General features: G+C 32.3%; 1 protein-coding gene across 1 annotated transcript; it reads left to right on the top strand.

Moving 5' to 3' along the window:
• The first annotated feature begins 20,075 nt into the window (after positions 1 to 20,075).
• On the top strand, positions 20,076 to 26,118 carry LOC129217236 (leucine-rich repeat-containing protein 15-like). The gene is made up of 3 exons (XM_054851509.1): positions 20,076 to 20,772; positions 22,750 to 22,898; positions 24,869 to 26,118. Exons 1-3 carry the CDS (start codon positions 20,114 to 20,116, stop codon positions 25,000 to 25,002), a joined length of 942 nt encoding a protein of 313 aa, XP_054707484.1. The 5' UTR covers positions 20,076 to 20,113; the 3' UTR covers positions 25,003 to 26,118.
• The last annotated feature ends 529 nt before the right edge of the window (positions 26,119 to 26,647 follow it).

Raw genomic sequence — 26,647 nt, 5'->3', positions numbered from 1 at the left:
GCTTAGAATCCTTCCTTCCTGGAAATATTTTGTCTTCGAGGCTGTAAACATTCGATTTTTAACTACATTTATACACATTTTAGAAAGGGATGTAAGATTCGTGAGCTCCTCCAAAAAACCTCCTTTCTCATCATGATATAAACTAGGGAGGGAGGGGGGTCCTATCAAAACTCGTTTGTAATTGAAGTCCCAAAAAAATTCATTTAAGTTACCTTTAAGCAAGTTAAGTGATAAGGACTGGATAAGCTAGTTTCCGTAGACATTTTTCCAAATAAAAGACTTAAAATGCAATTTTTTGCTAAATATCAAATCATTTGTGAAAGGGCGTGGGAAAAGGGGGGGTCTCCTCCTAGTTTCGAAATTAAAGCCATAAAAAATAAAATTTATGCTCTCTTTGGTCTTAAGAATAATAGGTATACTCTGAGAAACGCAGCATTTAGAGATCGTCCAAGTGTCTGTAGTTGGAATCAAGAAATGATGTAAAAGATGGAGAAAAATTTTGGAAATAAAAGTTTTGTTTTGAGGACAGGGATATAATTTATCTCGAAATTAAGACCTATACTTCTTTTTCAATAGAATACATGTGTTAAATTTTGTTATCTTCTCATAATATTCTTTTCTTTTTTCCCCTTAAAAAAATTCCTACAACCACAAGGCTTTGGGAGGGGCCATGGCCCCCATGGCTCCCCTCTAGATCCGCCCCTGTATATTATTAACTTCAATAGAACTTGGTCCGGCGAAATAGTACTTTTACAAACTCACTTAAAAAGCGAGCAAAAGTATGTTTGATGGATATTATCATTGTAATACAGAAACGAAAGTGCAAATTGATCTCGATCTCACAAAACCAAGACCTTTCAGTCATTAGCATTCTTTGACACGTGTTAACGGAGTACTAGGGCTGCATATTTTGCAAACTAAACTACTAAGCTAGTAAATTATATCTTTAAAAATTATAATTCGATAAAATTAAAATTTGAAGAGAACAAATTTCCGTGAACCTGTACAGTTATTTAAAGTTACAAAATATACTAGTCAGGTGTCTGACGATCTTTTAAACATTATGGATCCGGTGATTCAAAGAAATGCTACTTTGCCATTTTTGAGAAATTGTTACTGATCATGACAGTGGACTAGAAGCGAAATACAAGGAAATTGGATTGCATTACGGTGTACAGTACAACGCCAAAGATTATTCATTAGGAAACGCTTCTTTAACTATAAGAGGAATTTCTTCCACCAATATTAAGATTTGAAGCTTTGGATTGATGGACCAGCGCGTTTACTTACCTCCACTTCAGTGATGAAGTGGAAAACAAGGATATTTTATCACTTCTAGGAACTATACATTTGCTTAAGGATGCATTCTTAAATTTTTCATATCAAACTCATCTAATTGAAAGGATTATTGTGAAATTGGTCATGAATTTGCAGAAATTCATTTGATGTATTAAGACGCAAGAGATGGAGCTATATGAAAACCTTTATGTTAGCCAACATCAATGCCGAAAGTGAGTCTATGTCCAACTTCAAACCTTGATCGAAACGTAGAAACTTGTTTGAAATAATATAGTTGTTGTGAATGTAAGTTACTTTACAAATATATAAGTCCTGTAAATAACTACTCTTCTTGAGAATTGCAGGATGGAACACAAAGTGCAGCTACCTACTTAAGGTGGGTTCTGGATTGTTATTGCCATTAAATGTACTTAAATTTCCACCAAAGAGCTGTATAGTGCACATTTATTGTTAAAAATTTTTTTTAACTGGTATTTAAAAGAAGAATTACTGCAATGTGCAAAATAAGGTAAAAATGTCGATTTTTGGTTAATTTCACGTAAATTTGCGGCTAATGCTTGAACTAAAAACTGTAAAGGAATGTTATATTTTAAAAGATAGATGAAAAAAGTATTAAAAGGAAGCATGTAAAGGGTTTTTGAACAAAAATTTTGAACGTTTGGATTTTTTAAAAAAATATTTGAAAATGGATCATTTTTACACTTTTTTCAAACTTTGCTACCAGTGCACGATCTGAAGACATTAATATTATTTTTTTTAATTATTTTTCTCATGTTTAGGATGGCAATACGCAACTTTTTTTTTTTTGTTATTGGAAGTTGCTTCTCGAAAATATCCTTTTTTCGGCCCACCCTAGTCAACAGTCCTCGATCACTGGTTCGATGGACCAACACCGATTCGTGTAAAACTTCGACTAAGCTAAGATTTTGACATTTTTCTGTTGCAACACTTTTATTATTATTATTTATTATTTTTTTTTTTTTTTTGACCCAAAAGAGATGAATGATGAAAAACTGAGCGCTATTTTTTTACTTTAATGCCGTAATTTTAGTATGAAGTACCCATAATTTATTTTTCAACGTTGGCATCAATGGAGTCGTATTTGTCTCACTTGTTAGGTCTCATTTTTTCCCCCAACTGAAATAAATGTTGTAATTCTTTTTTATCATACTCTGAGATATTTTCAAAGGTTAATTTACCAAATTTATTTTTTTGCATTGTAGGACAAATAAAACATAAGAAGCAGAGAGCTAAATAAAATCTAATAAGAGGCAATCTGTTTTCAAAATGGAAGTTGCCTTGTATGTGTGTGTGTGTGTTATGTTATATGTCCCTAATACATATCCACAGTTTGCGTCGATTTGTTTTTCCAAATTCGGCACAGAGGTCTTTTGATGCTCAGGAATTCACACAAAGAAGTCTAAAAAACTAAAAAATAAAATAAGGCTGAAATGTAGGAACTTTTTACATGTACCTACAAAATCGAGTAAACTGTGATTTATTTTACTGTGTTTTACTTTATTTTTATACATTTCCAATTCAAGACATCTCAGAAATATAAATAATGGTAAAAAAGATAGTAAACATGTTACTGTTAGCTTCTTCAGAAATTTTTTAATGCCTTGTTTCTTCGTATTATTATTCATTGTGCTGAATGTGCTCAGTCTCAATTTTCTCTTAAAGTATGAACTTATAGGTCTAAATAGGGTGAGTAAAGGGTCTAAAAAACCATTTTCGTGATTTTTTTTTTTTTTGGCTCTTTTTCTTTTTTTTTTAAATCAAACTTTTTTTTACGCTTTGTGTGAGTAGATGCATTGTCATGATAAAGAGTTTATTCCTTTTACTGCAAAAGCCAAAGTCATTGTCTTTTATTGTTTCAAGTAATCACTTCAGCATTTACAGATTGCGATGATGGTACGTTTCTCTATAAAATTTAATGAAAGATGTGAGGAGGGATGTTATATTTTTATGGAAGAGCTTCAAGTTTTATTTTCAACTAGCTGCATCGCACGGCTTTGCACAGCCTATCGTGAAAATTAAAGTTACGTCAAGTGACGCGTGTTCAATAATCAAGCTTTAAAAAAAAGAAACGAAAAAAAAAATACTGACAGATTGAGGAAAAATAAACAAAAAGAAAAAAAAATTAATCCCCCAATTGCAGGAAATGCCTCGAAAAAAAAGGCATAATTTTATTTGTTTATATTCGAGGAAAAAAATGGCAAAAAATCTTTCTCCTCAATGATGTTTTCACACTACAAGTTTTAATAAATGCATTGTTTAACAATGACCGTAATCAACAATGAATTTCTAATTGAAGTCTTACCTATATTTTAGCATGAAATTAGTTTAAAACAATTATAATTCCCGTTCCAATTACCTTGGAACATTTGAACACATTTCATCTATTTTATTTATATAGAAGTGCTTTGAAAATGACTGTTGTTTTAAACCCAAACTAGTAAATATCTAGACATGAAATAGTTATGCTGTATTTGTTTAGAAAATCAACGACAGATTTTTTTTAACAAAAATTTGTTTGGAAATCTTTTTTTTCTACTAACAAGAAACTAACCATCGTTAGTTACAAAATTCTGTATTGCCATGGTAAACACCAAACCTCGTTTTCTTTACTCTCAGACCTTCTATCTCTTTCAGAAAAACGTAATAAAATGTTTTTTCAAATAAAAAGCGTTGACTTTAAGTCATCTTTTCAATTTTTATCACTTTCAGTAAAAGTTTTGAAGTAAGTAGTCAAGTTACAAAGCTTATAAAAGCATATAAAAAGTAGTTAATGTTTTAAGACTACATTTTCTGTAGAAATATTACGCAATCGAATAAGTATTGAGAAAAATAGTGAATGGAATATGGGTTAAATGGAGTCTTCAAAAGTTACGATAAACGTTCTTCGAAAGAATTTTTTTTTCTAGCATCATTAAATAAAGTTACTTACACAAATAAATGAGCAAGATTCATTTCTTTGGAGTTGAGCCATATTCTTTGGATAGTAGAGCGCAAAAATTTCATTTGAAAGGTAACTTTTTACGTTCTTTTCTTCTACAACACACATCTTTTAAAAAGAACTTTTTACCTATATTTCCGGTTATTTTGCATCAAACTTTCGGATTTATTTACTTACTTTCAAATGTATTTAATGGAGTAAGTCTAATATTATCAAAAATAAAATAAATTTAAAAAGTATCGCTAGGGACTTTTTTCTGATTATTTTGCATATAATTTGCGGATTTATTAACTTATTTTCAAATGCATAAAGGGAAGTAAGTTTCATATCATCAAAAATAAAATAAGTTTTAAAAGCAGTGTGCTGGGATTGAGGGTGACACAGGGTCAACCAACTGCGTGTAACGACTTATAATGAATCGGAAACTTTTTTTTCTCTTTCAACTTATATTTATTTGGTATCAAAAAACTACTGAGTACTATATAAAGAAGCTATCCAAACTTCATGCTAAAATCGTTTTAATTATCGGCCTTAGATCAGCTTAAAAACTCGTAGAGAAAGCTTTCGAAAAACAAAAAAACAAAGTTGTAGGTGTACAATTTCAATGAACCAGTGAAAACGGTGCAAAAAATGGCGTTAGTAAATCCTAAGAAAACAGAATAAAATTCATAAGTTTCAAATACGGGTGCTAATCTTTAGATTAAATACGAAGAAAAAGAAACTGAATCATTAATTAAAAGTTCTTAAGATTCTTTAAAGAGTGGAAAAGTTCTAAAAACCAAGGAGCAAAACGATGAGCATTTGAAAAATTGGAATTCTAACAAGGTGAGAAGTAGTAGAACATCGTTTTTCAACTGTTTACTTTCACTAAAAAAGTAATTCTTTGAATTCCAAAACACATGTATTGAAATTTCATGCAAGAGCCGGCTAAAAATATGTGCTTCAGTAGTAACTATGTCTAATACTTTGCAAATTAGAACACATTTCGAATGACCAAAACAATGCGATAGCTAATAAAAAAAAATGGAATTTCAAAGTACGACCCACATGAATAAGGGACTGTTCTTATATATATATACAAATGATGATATATTTTTATCAACACATTTGTCCCTTCCTGTTTGTCACAAAGTCTCACCCTTCACCGTACCTACGCCTTTCTTTTATGATATATCACATTATATTATACAAACATAGTGTCATTAACAATGGTTCTCAACCAAAATTAGTGATGTAACACTTCTTGTTAATCTCTCCCTCCCACTTATCATAAACTCCCAATTTCAGGAACCCTTCTCCCCCCCAAAACGTGACGTCATTTGTGAAGGACTGCTAAGCATTGAGAAGAGAAAAATGGAGGGAGTGAAGACTTTCATGTAACCAAGACCCCTAGTCACGTGATAGATTGTAAAGTAAAGCATAAAAAGAAATCAGGTTTCTTTCGCTTGTTTCACGTAAAACGTGCTAAGTTGTTGAGTCACGTGACTTGGGGTCTTTGGGTCGGCTTTTGCTAAGACAATGACTGGACTTGCTCCCTCCATTTTAATTCCTGCTCTAAGGTGCTAATTAGTAACTGTTACATCTATGTTCAGCTAAAAGTGAAGAGAACAAGGCATGCCAAACAAAATACAAGAAAACAAAACACTAGGAACAAGGCAATTATAAAATCTGCTGCTGACACCAGTTTCGTGCAAAAAGAAACAAATACATCACTGTGATTGCTGAGTGCAGGACAAAGTTCATAAAAATTTCGTATGTTGAACTAGTAGAGTTTCTCACAATTTTGTGAATCTATATGTTCTTCTCATCACTATCAAGATGTGGTTAAAAATGTAAGCTACATCTTTAGAAAAACATGTCACAAAATTTAGAGTTTTATCTCTAGATTCTGACACTAAACCAAAAATAAAACTTCAGAGAAGGACATATCCTGTTTTTGACAAGATTACAAGTCTAGGAAGATCTGATGCACATTTTGGTTTTTAAGGTGACTGTGAGAAAAGGAATAACAAGATAACAGGATCTCTATTCTATTTGAATTCCTCTTCACTTGAACAGTATGAACGATAAACATGCTCTTAACTAACAATGGTATCGGGACAGATAGGTAGATAAAACTGATATAGCTGTTTTTTCAATCTTAATGCAATCAGTCTAAACAAACATAACGGTAGCCAAATGAGATCTCTGTGAGAGTCACAAATTGATTACAAAAGAAATGGCGACCTATTAAACGCGTGCGTTCAAACATGCCTTTGAGAATTTTCACGAACAGTCTATCAAATTGAGTCATCAAAGGACAAAAAAATAAAAATAAAAGTTACAAAACGTGTGAAAATAAGTATTTGTCATAGTATATTTGTATAGATATCTTCTTTAATATTATGCTGAAGGATGTAACAATTACTTCACAGCAGACGGAACTGGATAAGAGCGGTCTGATGCAGTTAAAATTGGATACTGCTGCTTTCATAAGGGTTGAATTTCGAAAGGAGAAAAACCTTGTAAAAAGTGAATGAAAACTCCCTTGCCCGGAAAGGAGTATCGTTCAGCAATCTGATAACATAGATGTAGAGTTCATCAGTTCCTTAACAGTAGTAATTTAGTGTAACTGGATACTCTCTCTTGTTTTAATTTCATTAACTTAAAGAAACATTTCAATGCCTTTGTGCTGAAAATAAATAAAAAGAAATAAATTTGATGAAATATAAAAACTGCAAATTGATTAATACACGTGTTTTAGTGCACCTCGTACGTTAATTATTTGTATTTATTGGTTTTATTTTTACATGTAATAGAGAGAGATAATGTTATCGTGTAACAGGCAAAATTGCCAATCAACAACCATCTACACAGGTAAACAAGGAAGCTTTCGGTAATTTTGGGTTAAGAGATCTGATTTTATCATGCGGAGTGGATAACAGAAACGAGAATGTGCCGCTGAGCGCCTATACGGAAAACAACACTCAATGTGCCAAATTTTGGATCATGAAATGTTTTCACATCTGCATCGAAGATAGTGTGGTTTAGGTTTACTCGCTCGAAGAATTGGAAATAGTGCCAGATTTAGGGAGTGGCAAGTCGTGGCCATTTATTCGGGCTGTAATTCTGAGGGGCGCCACATTCATCCTATATCAATGTTTTTTACCGTTGAAACTCGATATAAAAACTTGAAGGAAGATGGTAAGGGCGGTAGCTTCAAGATTTGTTTCGGCTCAAAAGAATTGAAGATTTGGCCTTGATTGGAAATGAAAAAACATTGACCCTGGAAATAGAAAAGCTATGTCCTTTTAATATAGGACAGAATCACGTGTCAGCAACTTCTTTACTTCAAGGTCCTTTACTGTCCGCTCCTAAGTCTTATGCACATCTCTCCAGTGAACATAGCTGCACAATCGATCTTTTAGACGTGTAACAAAACTGGTGATTTGGAACCCGTGTCATAGGATACTACTGTTTATGTTTTTAACTATACTTAACGGAGTTTTGTTTAATGCCCATCTGCTGAATTATTCAGTACATCTCTTTTACTGCATCTGCTTTGATGGGCTATTGCTAAGACTTGTTCACGAATTAACCAGTTCTGTACATATGGGGTGTCCCATCACGACTGGATTCACTTTACTCAACCAAATTCGTTGTTTGGAATGCATGAAAATTGCTCAAAAAACTCTACTTCTACGACCCATATTTTTGGCGGAAAATGTCAAAGGAAATATATGACCTGATATCCGGTATACAAGAAAAAAATCTTTATTCTAAACATTAGTGCCAAAATTCGCGTAATTTTAAACGGAACGATGTTTGAAACGTTCTCCACGTAAATTGAGACTTATGTGCACATGCGCGCGTCATGGAATGGTTAACTGCAAGTTAATGTAGCGCACTGTCCGCAAAATTACACTCACTACGGATAGGAGCTACTAAGGGGTACACATTCAACTCTATCAGAATTCAATTAAATTGAATAAGATAAATTGTATATACCAGTAGTGCATGCAGAAACTTGCTTTGCGCCACTCAGAAAGAAATTTCTCGCAACGTTACTGGTAGACAGAATTCGATCGAATTGAACACATTCGCTTTGAATGAGCCCCCAAGTCCATTTCTAAAGTCATTTGAACTTAATAAACCAATTTCTTGAGAGCCCAGTCAGACACTCTAATTCCTTCGAAAGGCACGGGTTTTTGTTTGAACGGATAATAAATTTAACAGAAGGGATAATGCTGAGGGGCAAGAAAGTGATTTCTAGAGAATGTGTGTGGCGATATTAGCAAGGCTAAACTCAATAATCGTTAAGATCCAATTCAGCCTTCATCAGCCTAGATAAAGTATAACTTAAAATGTGGAGGAAAACGATCAGAAGATTAATATTTTTCATAAACCCTTAAATCCATTTGAGTGTTACACCCAGGGACATATCACCTAACACACATGACAACCCCATTCGTTCTCCCCCGAAGTGACACTACAACTTTGATAGATTAAATATAACTTAAAACATTGGGATAATTTTCAGCATTAAAGCATTTATCTATTTTATAAATTCTTAGATTAATTTCTGGCGCAGTCCCACAGACGGTTGACACCCGGGACGCCCCCTCCCCTAGTAGTGCTACTGGTCACTATGTTCTAGTACATTGCACTTACTGCTATTTTAGTGATCACAACTACTTCCCAATTTCATAGTTCTCCAGTTTTTCTGGTTTATATCGTTAGTAAGGTGAAAAAATTAAAATAAATACATTGATAAAAATGTTGTAGGAGTCGGTATTTAAGGGAGCAAAACTATTTCATTTCTTTTTTAATGAGAAACAACATAAAATGGGAACATCATGACCTTTTTTCCAGAAATTCCCTGAAAGTTATGGTATTTACTTTTGGAAAACCTCATAGTCCCACTTTCAAATTTTCAACAGTAATATTCTTTGTTTTAGTAGTTTAAGTAGTTAATACATCCAGCTCATTAGCAGACGAGAATGAAAATACAGCTTTGAAAAATGACAAATCTAGACCTTTTGATCAAGAATTCAAACCACAGTTCTCCACACAGCATTTTAAGAAAACAAAGAAAGCAATTTTGAGAATGTTTAACATTTCTCTGCCCCTCTTTCTCTCCCTGTCTGTTTCTCTAGGGCCTCTCCCTGCTTCTTCGCTTTTTTGCTTCCTTTCTATTCTCGATTGTGGTGAACAAAGCTATTTTAGAAATTGAATTGATTTTGTTAAACTGCCAAATAGTTTACATAATTAAGGGTATGTCCACGGTGACTGACGTTACAATTAGACTCTATTTTTAACTTATAAATTCAGCACTGCCTTGAAATTAAATTTGTTTCTTCTGAAATTGATCTAAAATATTATGATGTGGTACATCACTACCCCCACACTTGTTTTCAGACTTGAGGGAAAAAAATTTTGTATGAAATTAAGGGGAATAAAAAAAAAGAAAATTGATTTGAATTCTAAAATTTTGAATACAAATTATGTTTTTCGCAATCACGAACTGAGACAGGAACCTTCTCATTGGAGTTATTGTTTCTAGAAACGGCTCCTGTCCCCCTCAAGTCTGCCTCTCCTCCTGGGTGGTTACTTGTGCATAGTTGTGTGTGTGCGTAGACCTGTGTGTATGCACGTAGGCGTGTGTGAGTGTATGTGTGAGAAGTCGTGTGTGTGTATGTGTGAGAACGTGCGTGTATGTAGGACATGGACGCCTCCGACCAGGAGAAGCGGATAGCTCAAAACCGGAGCAGCCGCGCCGCGCCGCCAGCAGAGGACGGTGGACGGTGGTGCTGCAAAGGCTTCTGGTCCAAGTTGAAAAAGGCACGGACACCAAAAACCGTCAAATGAGAAAAATAAGCAATCGTGATTGCTCAAAAAAACGTGACTGGTGTTACGCAGAAGTGACATTGAGAAAAGTGACTAATGTATAATTTGAAATTCTCTGCAAACTAATAACGTAAAACCTAAACAGATTTCTTCCCCTTAAAATAGAGATTTTAGACTTAATGAAAACACTTTGTTTTATTGAAATAACTTAAAAACTAAAAGTATAAAAGCTATTTAACATCCGTGACTGATGATACAAAGATTTTGTGACTGATGTTACATTTACAATAAATTGCTGTAATTATAAATTATTTCTGCTTGACAATAAAATTAGCATTTAAAATTGCAAAATTGTATTTAAAATACTAGAAAAGTTCATTTATAAAGTTTTAAAAGTGATATTTTTGATGTATTTCACAAAATAAAAAGTCAGCTTGCCTTTACTACATCTAGTGTAATAATATTTTAATCTTTCTCATCTGAATAATAAATTTCATCCACATTGACAGGGTATTTCCAACGTTTTACTGCTTGAATCTTGACAGTTACTAAATACTCCTAATTTTCAATTTCAATGCATCTAACTTCTCGTGATACAATTGTTTCTCATATTCTCTTCAAGAATCCATTCTCCATTTGCAGTCAACAATTTTGGAACATGTTCTGTTGGAAGTGATTCCCTCTTTTACTGTAAAAAAAAAAGGATCGTTGCTAAACACCTAATGCAGATTTCGAATTAAAAAAAACGTATCACTCGAATATAACTCTTTATAACATAATTGCAAGTCGGATAGTGATAGCTCTGAAATTTGCATGAAGCTGTGACATTTAGAAATATTTCTGTATCGATGATATAGCTTTTTTATTCAAACGTACTGCATGAAGAACTAGGAGTATCTGCTTATCAAATTTCATGCCAGAAAATTTTTTACAGCAGCTGTTTTCTTTTGTGAAGACATAACAAAGAGCGCTTTGAATGACATATTTTACCAAGGTTTCATTATTTTAAAGGGGAGCAATGCAGCTGCTAATTTAAACCTGGGACTTCAACACTTTAAATATGTTCTATACTTGTTCTATTTCTTCACCTAATTTCTCTTTTTAATTTTATTCCAAACCAACTTTGGTAATTATGCTAGATTTTTAAAAATTATTTTATTTATTTTTTATCATCCACTCTTTTTAGTTTTTACTTTGTTTTACTTTTTGTGATTTTCATGTTTTCTTTTATTTCTTAATTTATATCGCCTCTTTTTTGGCCTTTCTGCAGCAGTCAATGCTATTTGTGCAATTTGTTTGAGGTTTATTAACGAAAACAGAAGTGTGACTGATGTTACTGTGACTGATGTTACATACTTTAGTTTTAAATAATTAAATTCAACTATTTCTAAATGTTTAAGGGATTAGTACTAAAGATATCATCATAAATGAAGAGAATATGACATTTTATAAACTTGGGTTTGTTTTTGTTTGAGCAATGCAAACTTTTATACAATTTTGTGACTGATGTTACATTAGAGTGTGAACCCTAGTTTAAAAACATTTGCTACAAGACAATTATAACAGTTTAAAGTTTCTTTGTTGGTCTAATCTCTTCCTAGATAAATCACATTTCAAGAAAAAATAAGGTTGTAGACATAGCAATTAATTTCCTAAGCGAAAAAAAAGAGTAACTTCTAGAATCGTTAATGCAACGACACATGGGCACTGAGAAGTGTTGTCGAAATTTGCCTACAAAACTTATAAAAAATGTGCTGATAACTTTTTTCGCATAGTTTTATGAAAATACGGTCTTTTTTACCACATATGAAAGAAAAAAATTACTGATACAAGGAAGTTTTTTTTCACTGTGATGTCCCTAGTTTCATGGAATTGCCCTTAAACATTTTCTTTTTCCAATTAATTGCGGTTTGAAATATGCTTACCAATTTTGTAAGCATTGAGGGCTTTACTCATTTCTGAAAACAAATACTCTAATACTCTAAGAGACTGTTTTTAAACCAAGTACAGGCGTTCCTCGTATAACACGGTACTTCTACAACACGGTTTCGGTATTACACGGCACCAAATTTGCGATTATTATAACACTGTTTCGATATTACACGGTACGAAAGTTGAATTTAATACTGCATGGTTTTGATATAACTCGAATGTTATATTTGAAAAAGAGGGAATTTCATTTTTGTTTAATACATTCTGTTAACGGTTGATAACTCTAATAAGTTTTTACTTTGTTTTTATGAAACTTGGTTTCGATATAACACGGTATGCATCCCTTGATTTACATTATTTCGAAGTCGCGTATAACACGGTTGCGATATAACACGGAACAGGTTTCGATATAACACGATACATCTTATATAACCTGATTTTTCTCATGCACATACATAATTAGTATTAAAAAGAAGTAAAAGTGTTATTTTTAAAGAAAAGTCTCGTATAACATGGTTTTGATATTACACGGAACGAACTAACCGTGTTATACGAGGGACACATGTACTTGAAAACTCTGGTCTCATTCAATTTAAATATGTAACTTTAATTTCGTTTGTTATTCTTTTACGTCGTTCATCTTTCGACATGCTGGATAAACACGGCTGACACCTTAATTTGGTAGAGGGTTTAGTTTGAGAAATAAGTCAGTCGCTCTTCAGGCGAGAAAAGCCAAGGGAACTTCGAATTTTCGTTAACATAATTAGTTTGTGTACCACACCATCTAAGCCCGAGCTTGAAAAAATGCTTTTAAAAATTGCTGAAAAGCAGGAAGCTTATTTCATTGCTCTCCAAGGGATAAAATTAAATGCATGACTCCTGCTAAGAGTTGAAGTTCAACATAGTTCGCGGAGACAAGCGCTCTCAAGGTAATGGTGGCTTCATATTTATAATTAAAGATGTGGTTTTTCAGGCGCTCAGCTACGTCACAACACTAAATTCAAGCCTGAAGTGTCAATGAATTGCAACCCTTTTTAAAAAATTGTCATCCATTTGTATGAGTGTGACATTTTCACGCGTATATTTGCGCTTTATTCCAGAAATTTTTAACTTGCTTTTCAGGGTATTATGTTTGCCAAAAGGAACTATTAATATGAACAGTGGCTCCCAAAAGTCTTCGTACACCTACGACTTTGAACGAAATAGGCCCCATTCCATTGGTTAGAATTAATATTTCGAAATAGGTATTTAATTATAAAATCTATGATCCATTTTTAACAAACTGCATGAAAAGTTTTTAAAAAATATTAAAACTTAATTTTTTAAAAATCAAAAACCAAAAAGTGCCGGAAATTTTATCTCACAAAAGTCTTCGTACGCTTTATAAAATGTCTATATATTATTGAATAATCTAACTTTTGATTAAGTTATTAATTAGAGGAATATCATACAGTATTCATAACACCTTTTAAACGTCTGGGAATAGATTTCATTCTTTTTCTTTCTTTTTTTTTTGCGTAATTTCTGAGTAAGTGTTTAACCACACTTCGAGTCTTACTGTTTCTAGCTCTATTTTCGTTTTAACGCCCTATTTTCGTAATCTAGCCTCCAGATATCTCTAAATACGTTACATTAAGTTAAAATCTGGAGATTGAGGGGGTATTTTCTAAATTTTAGGACAATTTTCGAGGCACTAGACGCAAACGTTGAAAACCGTGTGCTTCTTATCGTTATCTTGATAAAAAACAAAGTTGTTTCCAATAACCAAATTTTTGGCTCAGAGTTCAAAATTGGTTTTTAAAATATTTAAAGGAACAGCATAATTCATTATTGCATCAAAAAATTACAAACTACCAAGTCCTGATGCTAATATGCACCCTCACACTAGAACACCTCCACCGTCCTGATTAACTGATCCAAATAAGTTCTTAAGATTAAGTCCCTAATTTTTTCTTCTACTTACAATTACACAAAAAATTAACCAAAAATGTTGAATTCATTTTTATCTGTAAGTAATACGTGATTCTAAAACGTTTTTAGCTTATTTAGCATTGATTTGCGACGAAAATCGTAAGCTTTCTGTTTTTCGCATGACCAAGAAAATTTCTGCGGGAAGAGGTCCAATTTAATCCAGCTAATCAGGGAACATGGCGAACAATTTTAGGTGAAAATTAAACGTAAAATGTTTCATTTAACTCTGCAGAAACTTTTACAGCACTCAAATGTGTATTTTTCATAAATTTTTTAACTTTAAATCTCCGATCACGTTTTGTCAACTTGCCGATTGACCTTTTCTTACCTTGTTTTCGGTCCAATTCCTTTCTTTAAAGCATTTTATCAAGCACTTTACTGTACAAACAAATAAATCAACTAATTTAGAGACATTTCAAACCAATTTACCACTACTGTGGGAAAAAAAATTCAAATTTTGAATGGTGTTTGCGGTTTTTTACGAATACCAGCCATTTTACAGTAATAAGCACAATATTAAGGAATAAATAAACAAAAAAATAAAGCCAAATGACTTATAAGGGTCAACACAATGCAAAAATATTAATAAAACGGCATATGTTAATTTTAATCAGGAATTTACTCGAAAATATTTGAGTGTACGATGACTTTTGTGGCGTGTTATTTCTCTCTCTCTTCTTTTTCTGACCCATTTCAAAAAGAAGTTCCGTCAATATTTTGAAAAAACCAATGGGTTGTATTTAGAATGACATAGGAATGATGTGAAAAAATATTGGACTTAATATTCGAATTCAGTTTCGAGTTTTTTGGTTTTACTAAAAAATTTCAAAGTGTACGAACACTTTTGGGAGACACTGTATCTCAACATTGCCTTCAAGGCCAGACTAGCTTAAGTTCTAAAATTGAAATTTTCAGACTATTACTGCGTTGTATTCAGAATCCTATTTCACATCGAGCCATTTAAGCGCAATTCTAACGCAAAAATAATTCGTAATTATTTACCAGTGTTAAAAGAGCTCGTGTCTCATCCTTTGCATCAGACAAACGTTCCCCCCCCCCCCTCTTGCAAAGTTGTGATTATGTGACTAACGTTAGTCTAGCTTTGAGGTACAGATATACGGAAGTAACTTTCTAAAATAATTTTTTATTTAAAAAATAATGATCCTCACGCGCTGCAAGACACTGATTCTCCGGAATTTGTAGCTCTCATCAAGGCATATCCAAGGGTTGTGCTCAGGGGCGGCATTTCAGCATTTCATTTGGGGGGTCGAGTTTCTTAAATATGTATTATCACAGTGCGGTAACAAACACACATTAGCTAACAGGAAGTCGTCATAAAATCGGTTTAATATGAATAAAAATTAGTGCTTAGAAGCAATTAAAATTTTGATTCATTTTCTAATAAGTTATCATACAAAACATCTCGATACTGAAGTTTTTATACCTTTTGGAACAGTTTTAATGCATGATTTTTGGAATTCGGAAGAGCAGAAAATCGTGTTACTATCAGTGCCTAGTGTCGTAGTGTCGTGCTGTTTTGCCAGTACAGCTAAATAGAAAAGGTTTTTTTTTTTTTTTTTTGCCCATTGTGCTTCGAAAATAATTTTCTAACCTAACAAAAATATTTCTCTACCAGCTGAGCTGATTTGAATAGTTAAAAAATAATTGAAGTAACAAAGTTACGTATGAAAACACTTTTTATGTCTTGCTCTTCAAAATCACACCGGCAACTTCAAAAATTGTGTGAGGCTTAATTTTTCATCATTGAATAATCTAGTCTCGTCGGCGCTCTCAGTTTCAATGAGATGTCATCTGCCACCAGCTCTGTTATTCACTATTCCAGGCTGAAGATTCCATAACAAGGACGGAACTGCAGTCTCTGGATGTGATAACCGGTCTGTCGGTATATTGCTTCTAATTTTTCTTGCCTAGTGCTAAAAATTTTACTCATAATTGAAACATTTTATTTTTCGTTTTCAAAAAATCTAATCCAGGTAATATAGAGTCAACCATGCAGAAAAATAATTATCTTCAAATCTTGTGTTAATTTTATTCGAAAAACAATCTATTACTTCATACAAAATATTAAAAAATCAGTGTTTAACTTCACATCATCATGTGGATTTTTTTTTTTTAGCGCCTTTTTAAAATTGGCTCGAAGGAAGAATTTTTTTGAAAAAGTTTCTCGATTGATTGAAATATACATCTATGTAAAATCTATTTTCAATTTTAATTGCAGATTGAACTGTGGTAGTATGAACGCACACATCAATTGTAGATTGAACTGTGGCTTGAATAGTCCAAAAATTAAGGGTAGCAGATTGAAGATGTTTTGATAGAGTAAAGCATTTTTAAAACACTTTCCTCAATACAAACAAATTGAATAAAAATTCAAACGAAGTCATACATGCTGAAGGGCACATTGAAAGAATCGTTTTGCAATAACTCTCAGAGTCTTCAAATCACTGCTTTGAAGTTTTAGAGAAAGGTTTTTATGGTTTTAACTCTCGAAGATCATCTTGTGTCACTCCGAGATTGCATAACTATAGAGCCCAATAAAAGGCATTTGTTGATATGTTTTTTTTTTTTTTTTTTTTTTTTTTTGTTCAATAAGCACATGCATTTTTAAGAAGTTTCTATGAAAGCAGATAATGCATTGAGCAGCTGAAACGTGTTTCTAGCAAAAGAAAGCGATGAACACTCATTAAATAAATATACACTTAAAAAATGAGCGTAAAAGTGAATGTAAAATATCAAGGAATTTTCTTGAGAAAACCATGCAGCCACACCACTTTGCACGAGCCTCTCATATTGGACATACCATCGTTACACTGGGCACACAAGTATGAAATATTTAGCCGTGAAAAGGTCGAAAAATATTTCGTGAATTTCTAAGTCATCATCCAAATAACGAAAAACACTTTTTCTAGTCTGGGAATGTGTCGAGTTTCAACAAATAGTTACTGAGAACAGCGAGATTTTTTTAATGAACATTGATTTCCAACTTACATAAATTGAATACACCCATTTTCTGTCATTCTGCTCAAAAAATTTGGGGGTGCGACCGCCCCCTCTTGACCCCCCTATTTGCAGCCCCTGGTTGTGCTTTGAGTTCCATGCTTCTCTCATTATTATGGCTAGTATAAGAAACGAAAGAAATAAAAAGCTCTTGTCGAATTGGCATATTTTCTGACGATGATGTTATTTCAAACCTTGATTCGAATCTAACTTAACTTTAAAATTCCCTCTCTACCCACCTTTGCACATTTCACAACTATTTCTAGCAGAGAAAAGCATTTAATGCATCCATTTCACTAATTACTTCAGAAATATTTTTTTCGAGGCAATTCTCTGTTGTCCTAATAGTTCTGACTCTACTCTCTTTATATGACTCAAACTTAGAAAATCTACACAGAAAAAGAACTTTGTTTTTAAAGTAGTGTAAAAAAGAAAAAAAAAAGAGTTTCAGTTATGTGCAATAAATAAAAAAAACTCTGATTTATAGTTAATTCCAAGGTATATATATATATATATATATATATATATATATATATATATATATATATATATATATATATATATATATATATATATATATATATATATATATATATATATATATATATATATATATATATATATATATATATACTAGCAAAAATACCCGGCGTTGCCTGGGTCAGTAATAATGGGGTCGTTTCCAAAATTTTGAAAATATTTTTTTCTGAAAGAGTATGCTTAAAAACATAAGATCTGACCATTTTTTAAATAATTTGTTTAAGTTTAATGTTTTAAAAAAATTATTTAAATCGGTGCGCTTTCATTGTTTATACTTCTGCCGGATGACATCATAAATGATGAAATGTCATTTAGTGTTGCCCCTCACAAAGCTAAATATTTAATTCGCATCTTTACTCACGTGTATTGGCAACAATATGGTTGATCGCAACCGTAGAGCGCAATTTTAATTCGCTTCTTGATTATCATAACGTGGAAACGTGGTGAAAGATGCGGCAAAGTGCATCATTTGTGACGTCATTAAGACCACGCCTTGTTTGAAAAATCTGACATTTTAAAAAATTAATGAAAAAATAACCGTTGGGAAAATGAAATTATTTCTGGGTCCAAGTTATTATTATTATTATTATTATTTGCTTATTCTATCAATTTCAGTGACTAAAGGTACTACTTTTGACTGAAGGAAACCACCCCATTGTAAGAAACAATCGCTACTTTCTTCCGCTTTCTGTTTTAACTGAAAGAACTCAAAACACACCGCTTTGACATGATTAAAAATCGAGTTTCTTCCTTACCCATAAAAGTGAACGAATATTCATTTAGAAACGAAAGCACGAATTTAAGCACATAAAAATTTGAAGAATTTTCGAAATATGAACTAAAAAAACAAAGATCACTAAAAAAACCGTGAGCTTTATTATTTAATTATATAGTACACACACAAAAGAAAAAAAAGCTCTCTGCTATGTTTCTTTAAGGGTGCAAAAGGTGGTGTTTCAAATGTTTAAGAGACATTAAACTTTTGAAACACCACCGGAGCTCCGGAGAAGCCTTGATTCAAAATTTTCATTATGATTACTTTTAATATTGCTAATGTTAGGCAACGAATTTTTGTAACAATGGGTTTTATATTCGCAACTCCAGAGCTCAAATACGCTACCTTGCGGTGGTTACCAATACTAAAGAAAAAGGTAAAACATTCCACTCCACGTGTTTTCTTTGAGGTAAATTACAGGCTTCAAGCAGTTTGCGATGTTGTAATGTAATTTCAGAAGAATGGAAAAGAAAGCTCCTCACAAATACGATCAAAAATTACTGTTGTTACTGTGTAAAAATATGTTTTACCTTTTTCATCCTCCATTAGACAGTGGCTGCTGCGCCCCCAATAGTTTTTTAAAGTTGCGAATTTACTCATTTGATGGGGAAATTACATGAAATTTACTGTTTTCCACCATGACTTTTTAAACCTAAGTTATTTAGCAATAAAGTATAGCCTAAGTTGTTCCCTGATAATGTAGCTATCTATGGTGAAAAAATGGTTAAAATCCGTCCAGTAGTTTTGAAGTTTAACCCGGACATCCAGACAGAAGTATCCCTTTATGTATAAAGATGAGGATACAATTCCTAAGAAAGCAATAAATGTCATGCTTGTCCAGAGAAGCCTTGATTAAAAATATTAAATGTGATTACTTTTAATATTGCTGTTGTTAGGCAACGAATTTTCCTAACAATGGTTTTTATATTTTATCATTGAATGGGGAAATTGCATGAAATTTACTGTTTTCCACCATAACTTCTTAAACCTAAGTTCTTTAGCAATAACTTAAAGCCTAAGTTGTTCCCTGATAATGTAGCTATTTATGGTGAAAAAATGGTTAAAATCTGTCCAGTAGTTTTGAAGTTTACCCCGGACATCCGGACAGAAGTAACCCTTTACGTATATATATATATAACAAAAATAAACAAAAATAAAAGCCTTGTAATGAAGGAGTCAGTTTCTCATTGCAATATGTTTAGTGTTTATTGACGTATACAAGGCATCATTTCAAACTCCTACTCATTATTGATACCTAACACCGTCATATTTTCTTCCGAACTTCCGTTAGGCATCAATCGCTTCTATACCAACGTCACTTTATTTAATAACGCATTTTTTAACCGTAGAGCTTTCGTTTTCAGTTTCTGTCAGATAAAACATTACGCATTGGCGATAAACTACAGCCGCAAAACCCATTCATTGCATCGACAATCAGAAAAGGCATCCCCCCCAGCCAAATTTCTAAAACATGCCAACAGAAAAAAGTTCCCACCAGCTTTAATTGCAACATTTTAACTAGCTATCAGAAGTATCAAAATGTTCCCATCCACCACTTCCTTGACGATCGTTACGCAATTCAATCAATATCCATATCATGTGAGCGACATCCGATATCCGTGGTTTAAATATTGACACGGTAGCTTCGGCACTTCAAAAAATATCCGGGCTTATCTGCACACACCTTTGTCGCTGGCTACCTGATAAACACCTTTCCAGCACCAGATAAATCATTTCTACTCCTTGCCTTGTCGAAGCAAGCATCGTTATAGAGTATTGACAAATCGAAAGCAATGGCTTTTATTCATACGTGCTTACTGTTATTTTCCTTGATGGCGTTTGGGGCGTGTTTCCCTGCGACATGCCCAAGCATCGAGGATCTTTCTCCGTGCACTTGCAAGCGAATCGGTTTAGGTCTTCGTGTCATGTGTTCTGATTTCAACGACCATGCCCAGCTTATAAAAGTTTTCAAGATTCTGAGGGATTACAGGGTACAGATCGTCATTCTCCACGACTTGAGTATCAAAGACGTTCTACCTAATACTCTGTTCGACGACCTGCAAATTAACGAACTAAGGGTAGAGTCATGTGAACTGAAATTTTCTGGGGCTGCTTTCACCGGTTTGGATGAATCTTTGTCTGTTCTCAATGTAGCTCAACAGACTGTAATAGAAAGTTCGGAAGGTTTCTCTTTGGCGAAGCTCTCCAAGTTGAATGAACTGAACGTGAAGGCTAACAGCTTAACTAAAGTGAACGATGACTGGTTGAACGGAAAGACTCCGAATGTCCACACAATTGTTCTAGAAGAAAATGAAATCAGCAGTGTTGGTTCTCATGCCTTTGCTCATCTTGATCAACTGAAAATCATCTCATTGGCAGACAACCGAATCAAAAAGGTAGAACGGTCGATGTTCCCCAGACCGGCATCAAACTTGAAAAGAATAGATCTCAGGTGAATATAATTGAAGTAAAATTTATCTCGAAGAGTAAATGTAATATTCAAACCCAATCATAAATGTTTTCTAATATTATACTTTAAAATATGTATAAAAACACGGTACTTTAGTCACATTGAAAGTTCACCACTGTTTTTCTTACTAGAAAATATATTACAACTTAGTTAAAAATTAGAGTCATCAATTTTTCTAAAAGGTGTTTCTAATGCGAAAAATCTTGATGACATACAAGTGCGCATAAAATATAATACTTTAATTTCTTGAAATTTGTTAAAGCACATTGTTATGTTTTATATTAATTTTGTTACAAAATTATGGATAGATATAAACTTAAAGTCATATATTGCTTTTCAAGACATAAGTTTCATTATCTTATTAGTTTGCTGAAAATTACTATCAAGAACCTAATTGAGTAATTAACGATAATAAGGTACTGCATTTAATTTAGATGAAAGAAATGTACTGGACAACTTTAATATACTCTTCAAATGAAAATTAAATTGAATATCGTTTTAGTAAACAGAAAAGGAATTCAATGGGTCAAAAACTTTCATGTTATTTATTTTATTTTTCATACTTGTATGAAATGTTTCTAAAAGTATTGAACCTCATTGCAAATTAACATGAATTTCATTTCAAAAACCATACATATATTTAGTTCAGCTACAGGTTTCGTGTTTTATTAGAGTGAGTAGCGTTTTAACTAGCAAATGTGTGTTTCTCTTCTTGGATATTATTACGGAAACATTATAGTTTAGAGCAACACACTTTTTTTATGTAAAAACTTAATCAAATAAACTTAATGCTTGTTAAATCTTTGCAGCGATAGTTGGCATCAGCTATGTGTTGATACGCATAAGATCAAATTCAGGAAAGCGTAATTAGAAAACCAAACGTTTGAACCACACTTTTGACCACAAGAACTTCTTTTACTAAATTTCAAGAACATATCTCATACTTTATGTCCAGATTTTAGTCCTGGTAATCCTGGATAATCATACTACTATTGAATGTAGTTTCATTTAAAGAAGCTGGGCAAATGCCATTGCTATTTATCACACATTTAAGAAAAATAACATGCAATTGAACTAAACATACATGTGTTCAATATTGTTTAAAGGAATGGATTTATGAAATAAACCATATATTAAACCATATCTAGGGCTGCGGAGTCGGAGGAAAAATGACCGACTCCTACTTTTAGAGCCTTCGACTTTGACTCCGACCCCTTTACCCCTAAATCAGTCCTACTCCGACTTACAGCCCTAGCTATATTGATGAGGTTGACGAGAGCTCTATCGTTATTCCCTATATAAATAGCATGTCTCTTCTTATTCCCATAGCCTCCACTATTGATCCCGTAAACACATTTCATTAAAAAACATACAGATAATTTCTCGTACGTAGTTTTATATTTGAAAAATACATTCTACTAATAAATTCTTGACACTCTGCAGAAAAACTTAGCTTTAGAAAACAGTACTTGAAATTTCAATTGACATCTTTACAAGAAAATCCCTCATTTGGGGATCAGGGGTTAAGGTCAGTTGACCTTCTCCTGGATTTAAGAAACATAATATAACTGTGCATGGTTGCATGTACTTTGTTGTTTTTACCCTTTAAATGTATACGGTATATAACCCATTGCCCCCCCCCCTCCAGGAAAACTTTGAAATGTGGGTCTGCTTATAAGTCATCACACGTTGTAAATGGAATTGCTTCATGTAAATTAACTTGCGTACATATGTATATTCATGAAAGTAGTGATGCATTATGTATTATCTTACATGAATGACTTTTATGAAAAATTTTGGTGGTGAAGAACGTTCGATAATTATTGAATCAAAATATTTTTACTTATCAACCAGTGCTAGTAGCCATTTCACTTTAGTTATTCTTCTCCTAAAATATGATAACGTTTGACATATTTCAATACTTCAATCATTTGTTTATTTATTCTTCTTTTTTTTCAGCAACAATGAAATTTCTCAACTTCCTGAAGACATATTTCTCGAAATGCCAAATCTTAATGAAGTTGCATTGAGCGGAAACGATCTTCGAACACTGGAACGAAATGTATGGATGCCAATTTGGTCTCAACTGACAAAAGTATACCTTGTTGGTGAGCACAATAAATTACATTACTTATAATATTCATTCAAATTATGAAAATTTTATAGCCTAAAATTATTTAGAAAAACTAATGTGAAGTACAGTGGATGCACTTTGCTGAGGGGGTAATCGTAACTGATGTCCAATAGCTACTTTTCGCACTTTATGTTGTTAAAAAATGCTGTTTGTAAATGTAACAGTTTAGACTCAAAAGAAAATGACATTGAAGTTCATTAAAGGTCGACTTTACGGTTTTAGAGTTAGTCTTTTGTACGTTATCTCTATTAGCTTATAAACTTAAACTGTTTAGTTTTAGCTTGTTTCTAGATATTTATCCTTCGAAATGTTTTTGATTTATCCATAGAAAATTAATAAACACTTTAAATATCTCGGCTGTTTTTAAGTTGTTTTTTAAGTCATAAAAAGGAAACATAAATTTCTTGAAAAAATCAAATCTCATTGCGATTTAAAAACGGAAAATCGATTTTTTACACCTTTTACTGTAAAGTTAAGTTGAAATAAAATCGATTGTAGTTTTAGAAGCAAAAAAAAATAGTAATAACCATAACATTAATCAAATATACATTATCTCTACAGCTATTAAAAAAAAAAAACAATCAACTCAAATTAGTATGCAAAATTTTTAAAGAGTTATACTTATAAATATGGACAAGTAGCGTCTTAAAGGGAGGGGGGCGAAGGGAGCTATCTGTCCACCGGAGTTGACACCCTTCCAGGAGTGTCATTCGAAAATGGATTTATATACACACTTCAATTCGGAATACATCTTAAATTATATTTAAGCTACTAAATTTTGACGAAATTGGAGATACAATATAGTGGAAAGGGGGAGGTTGCATATGTGTCCAGGACCTGAAAGTGCTGTTGACCGCTTAATTTTGGATTACACTGGAGGTGCAGTTGTTATAATCCATTCTTAGTAATATCTATGAACAATGACATTTAATGATGAACAACCTCAACATTTGCAAACATTTCCGCTAATACCTTTCACTAGTTTCCTATATTATAATAAGAGCGCAGTTATTAATTTTAGTTCTCTCGTGTCTTTGAATAAGAACACCTGTAAAACGTTTCACCCACCAAATTTAAGTCAACCACTTTCGTCCATGAATGATGGTGTCCAAATAGTTTTACACCACAGGCGACAAAATTCCAAATGAGAAATATTATTGCTAATTTCATGTATGAATTGTAACATAACGTGTTTTCTTCCCAATTTGTAATGTTATTGCTAACAAAAAAAATAAAATAAAATAAATTTATACCCGCATTCCTATATGTAAAAGTAGATTAAGTATCATCACTAATTAATTGATAAATCGAAGAACTTAGTGGATGAGCACGTTAAGTAATATTTCTTGAAAACATAAGAAATTTATGGCTGTATGAACATGATATGATCTCCTTTAAACATATATTTTTTCTTCTTCTTTGGAATAAGCTTTATTTTTATTGATGATTAAAAAAAATCCGTTCGAAGTGAAGAAGATGAGGGAAACTGGCAATGGAAATGTTCAAAATTTACCGTAACAACTTCCTTATGTCATCATTACAACATCATACGTCGTGCAGCAAAAGCCGTATTGAAACAACTCTAAATGTTTGAACTAAAGAAAAGGAACAAGTTAACTTCAAATCCGATGTTCTCAAATTCATTTATTTGTCCCACGTTGTTGTTCTCCACTTGTTACGACTAAATATCGTAACGTTAGTATAAGATATATAACTCTTTCTCTCTCTATCTCTATTTCAATGTGACACGTAAGAAAAATAATCGAAACTTAAAATACGAGTTAGAAGCGAAATTAATGATTCATAAATAACTTTACGTACTAATTTGAGGGGGAAGGAAATTATTTTGATTTGACTTAATTTCATTAAATGTACCGTTTTCAAAACGATCATTGCTATATTTTATTTGAAAGCAGTATGTATTAAAATATATTTTTCTTTTAGATAATAAAATGAATTGTGACTCGGAGATGAACTGGATACGAGGGTACAGACAACCATCAAGACTGGTTGGAAACTGTGTCGAACCACGTGAACTTCGTGGTCGACCGATCAAAGATGTCTACAGTCCAACATAAGATGTCTGCTTGTCTTCTTTATTTTGTCACGTTTCATAACATAGTGTAAATAGACTGCTTTCAGACACTTTCATTGACTTTGATGTGCATCATTTGTTCTTTCCCCATCGATTCACTCATTAGCAGATGTTAGTTAAAATTCATGGAGGATGCAATGACTGCACTTTTAGCAATTGAGATTACTCTTGATTATTTTTTGTAATAATTAGCCTATACTTTTGAAGAAAACTGCCTATTTAACCCTCTGGACGGAAGATCCCTTTCTTAGGCAGACGCTGGTCAGAATTTGTAGTTGTTATAGGTGGTTCTATGCAGTTTAGTCTTTTTGAATAATTCAAAAGCAATTCCAAAGTACAGATTGTAAAAAATTTATCCATTATAATTTTATAATTTTAAATCAACTAATCAGACCAAACCATCTAAAAATGAGTGAGAAATGTAAAAAATCAAGCAACCCGTCTCATAGACGGTGTAACTCTAAAAAAATGAAAAGAGAAAAAAAAAAGAAAAGCTCTAACAGAAGGGTTACCATTTCATTTTAATGAATAAACAGTAAAAGCTTTCTAATGATATTTATAAACTTAGTTTTAAAGTAAGAACAGTTTTATTACTTATAATACTAAAAGGGTTGAAATTACCAAAAACAATAATAGAACAGTTTAAGTGATTAAAGGAATCATTCTTTTTAATTTATGGTAACACACATATCAAGATAGAGAAATTTTAGAATACTCAATGCATCCGCAGTATTGTAAATTGTTTGATTGACAAAAAATTTTAACTGGATATGTTTGATTCTTCAGTATAATTTATAAGACAAAATATCTCTCAAAAAATCTGCATTTCTGCAATTAAATTGAAAACAATGATACGAAAATAGCTGGTATATTGAATTTGTTCTATCTGTTAAAAGGCAAAGCATGTCATCTTTCCATGAATTACTCATACATTGTACAGCATTTCAAAAGGCGTTTTATACACCGATAGATGAAGTTGTTTGTTTTGTCAAGAGTCATCATGTTCAAACGTACAAAAAAATGTAAATAGTTTTTAAAAACCTGTGAATATATCGTTCTCATATTAACTTAATAATAATTTTCATGTGTAAAAAGATTTGTAAATAGTTTTTAGAAATAAAAAATTTAAAATCTAAAACATATTTTGATTTTATAGTTTTGTTTTCAGTTTCCTGCATTGGAAGCATTTACGTTATACTTTTAGCCAGGAATTAAAAAAGAAGAAATTCTATACATAATCTAAATGTGATCCACATTTTTTGCAATTGAAGATCAGCTCTAAAAAAATATATAATGCAAATTACATATTTTTTAGATAATAAAATACATTACAATAATGTACTTACAAATCTAACCGAATCTGATTCGTGTCTGCAACATTAAAAAATAATGTTAAAAAATCAGATACCTTATTGAAATGTTATACAATAAATCAAGCTGTGAGAAGCAAAGGGGATGCAAATGGGCTTTTTAAAGTTTCGAATAAGCGTTTGAAGTTCAGATCCTATGTAGACTTTCATTGATTTTCTTTCTAAACTATGCTGTATAGCAGCACCCACCACAACTACTATTATCATCTCTTGCCTTAAAACAGAGGAGAGGTTCACCTACCATTTGTACTGCTTAGG

Source organism: Uloborus diversus, chromosome 2, assembly GCF_026930045.1.
Source record: "Uloborus diversus isolate 005 chromosome 2, Udiv.v.3.1, whole genome shotgun sequence".
NCBI classification, from domain to species: Eukaryota; Metazoa; Arthropoda; class Arachnida; order Araneae; family Uloboridae; genus Uloborus; species Uloborus diversus.
The sequence above is the reverse complement of the archived record's forward strand: the minus strand, read 5'-3'. Positions and strand labels throughout refer to the sequence as shown.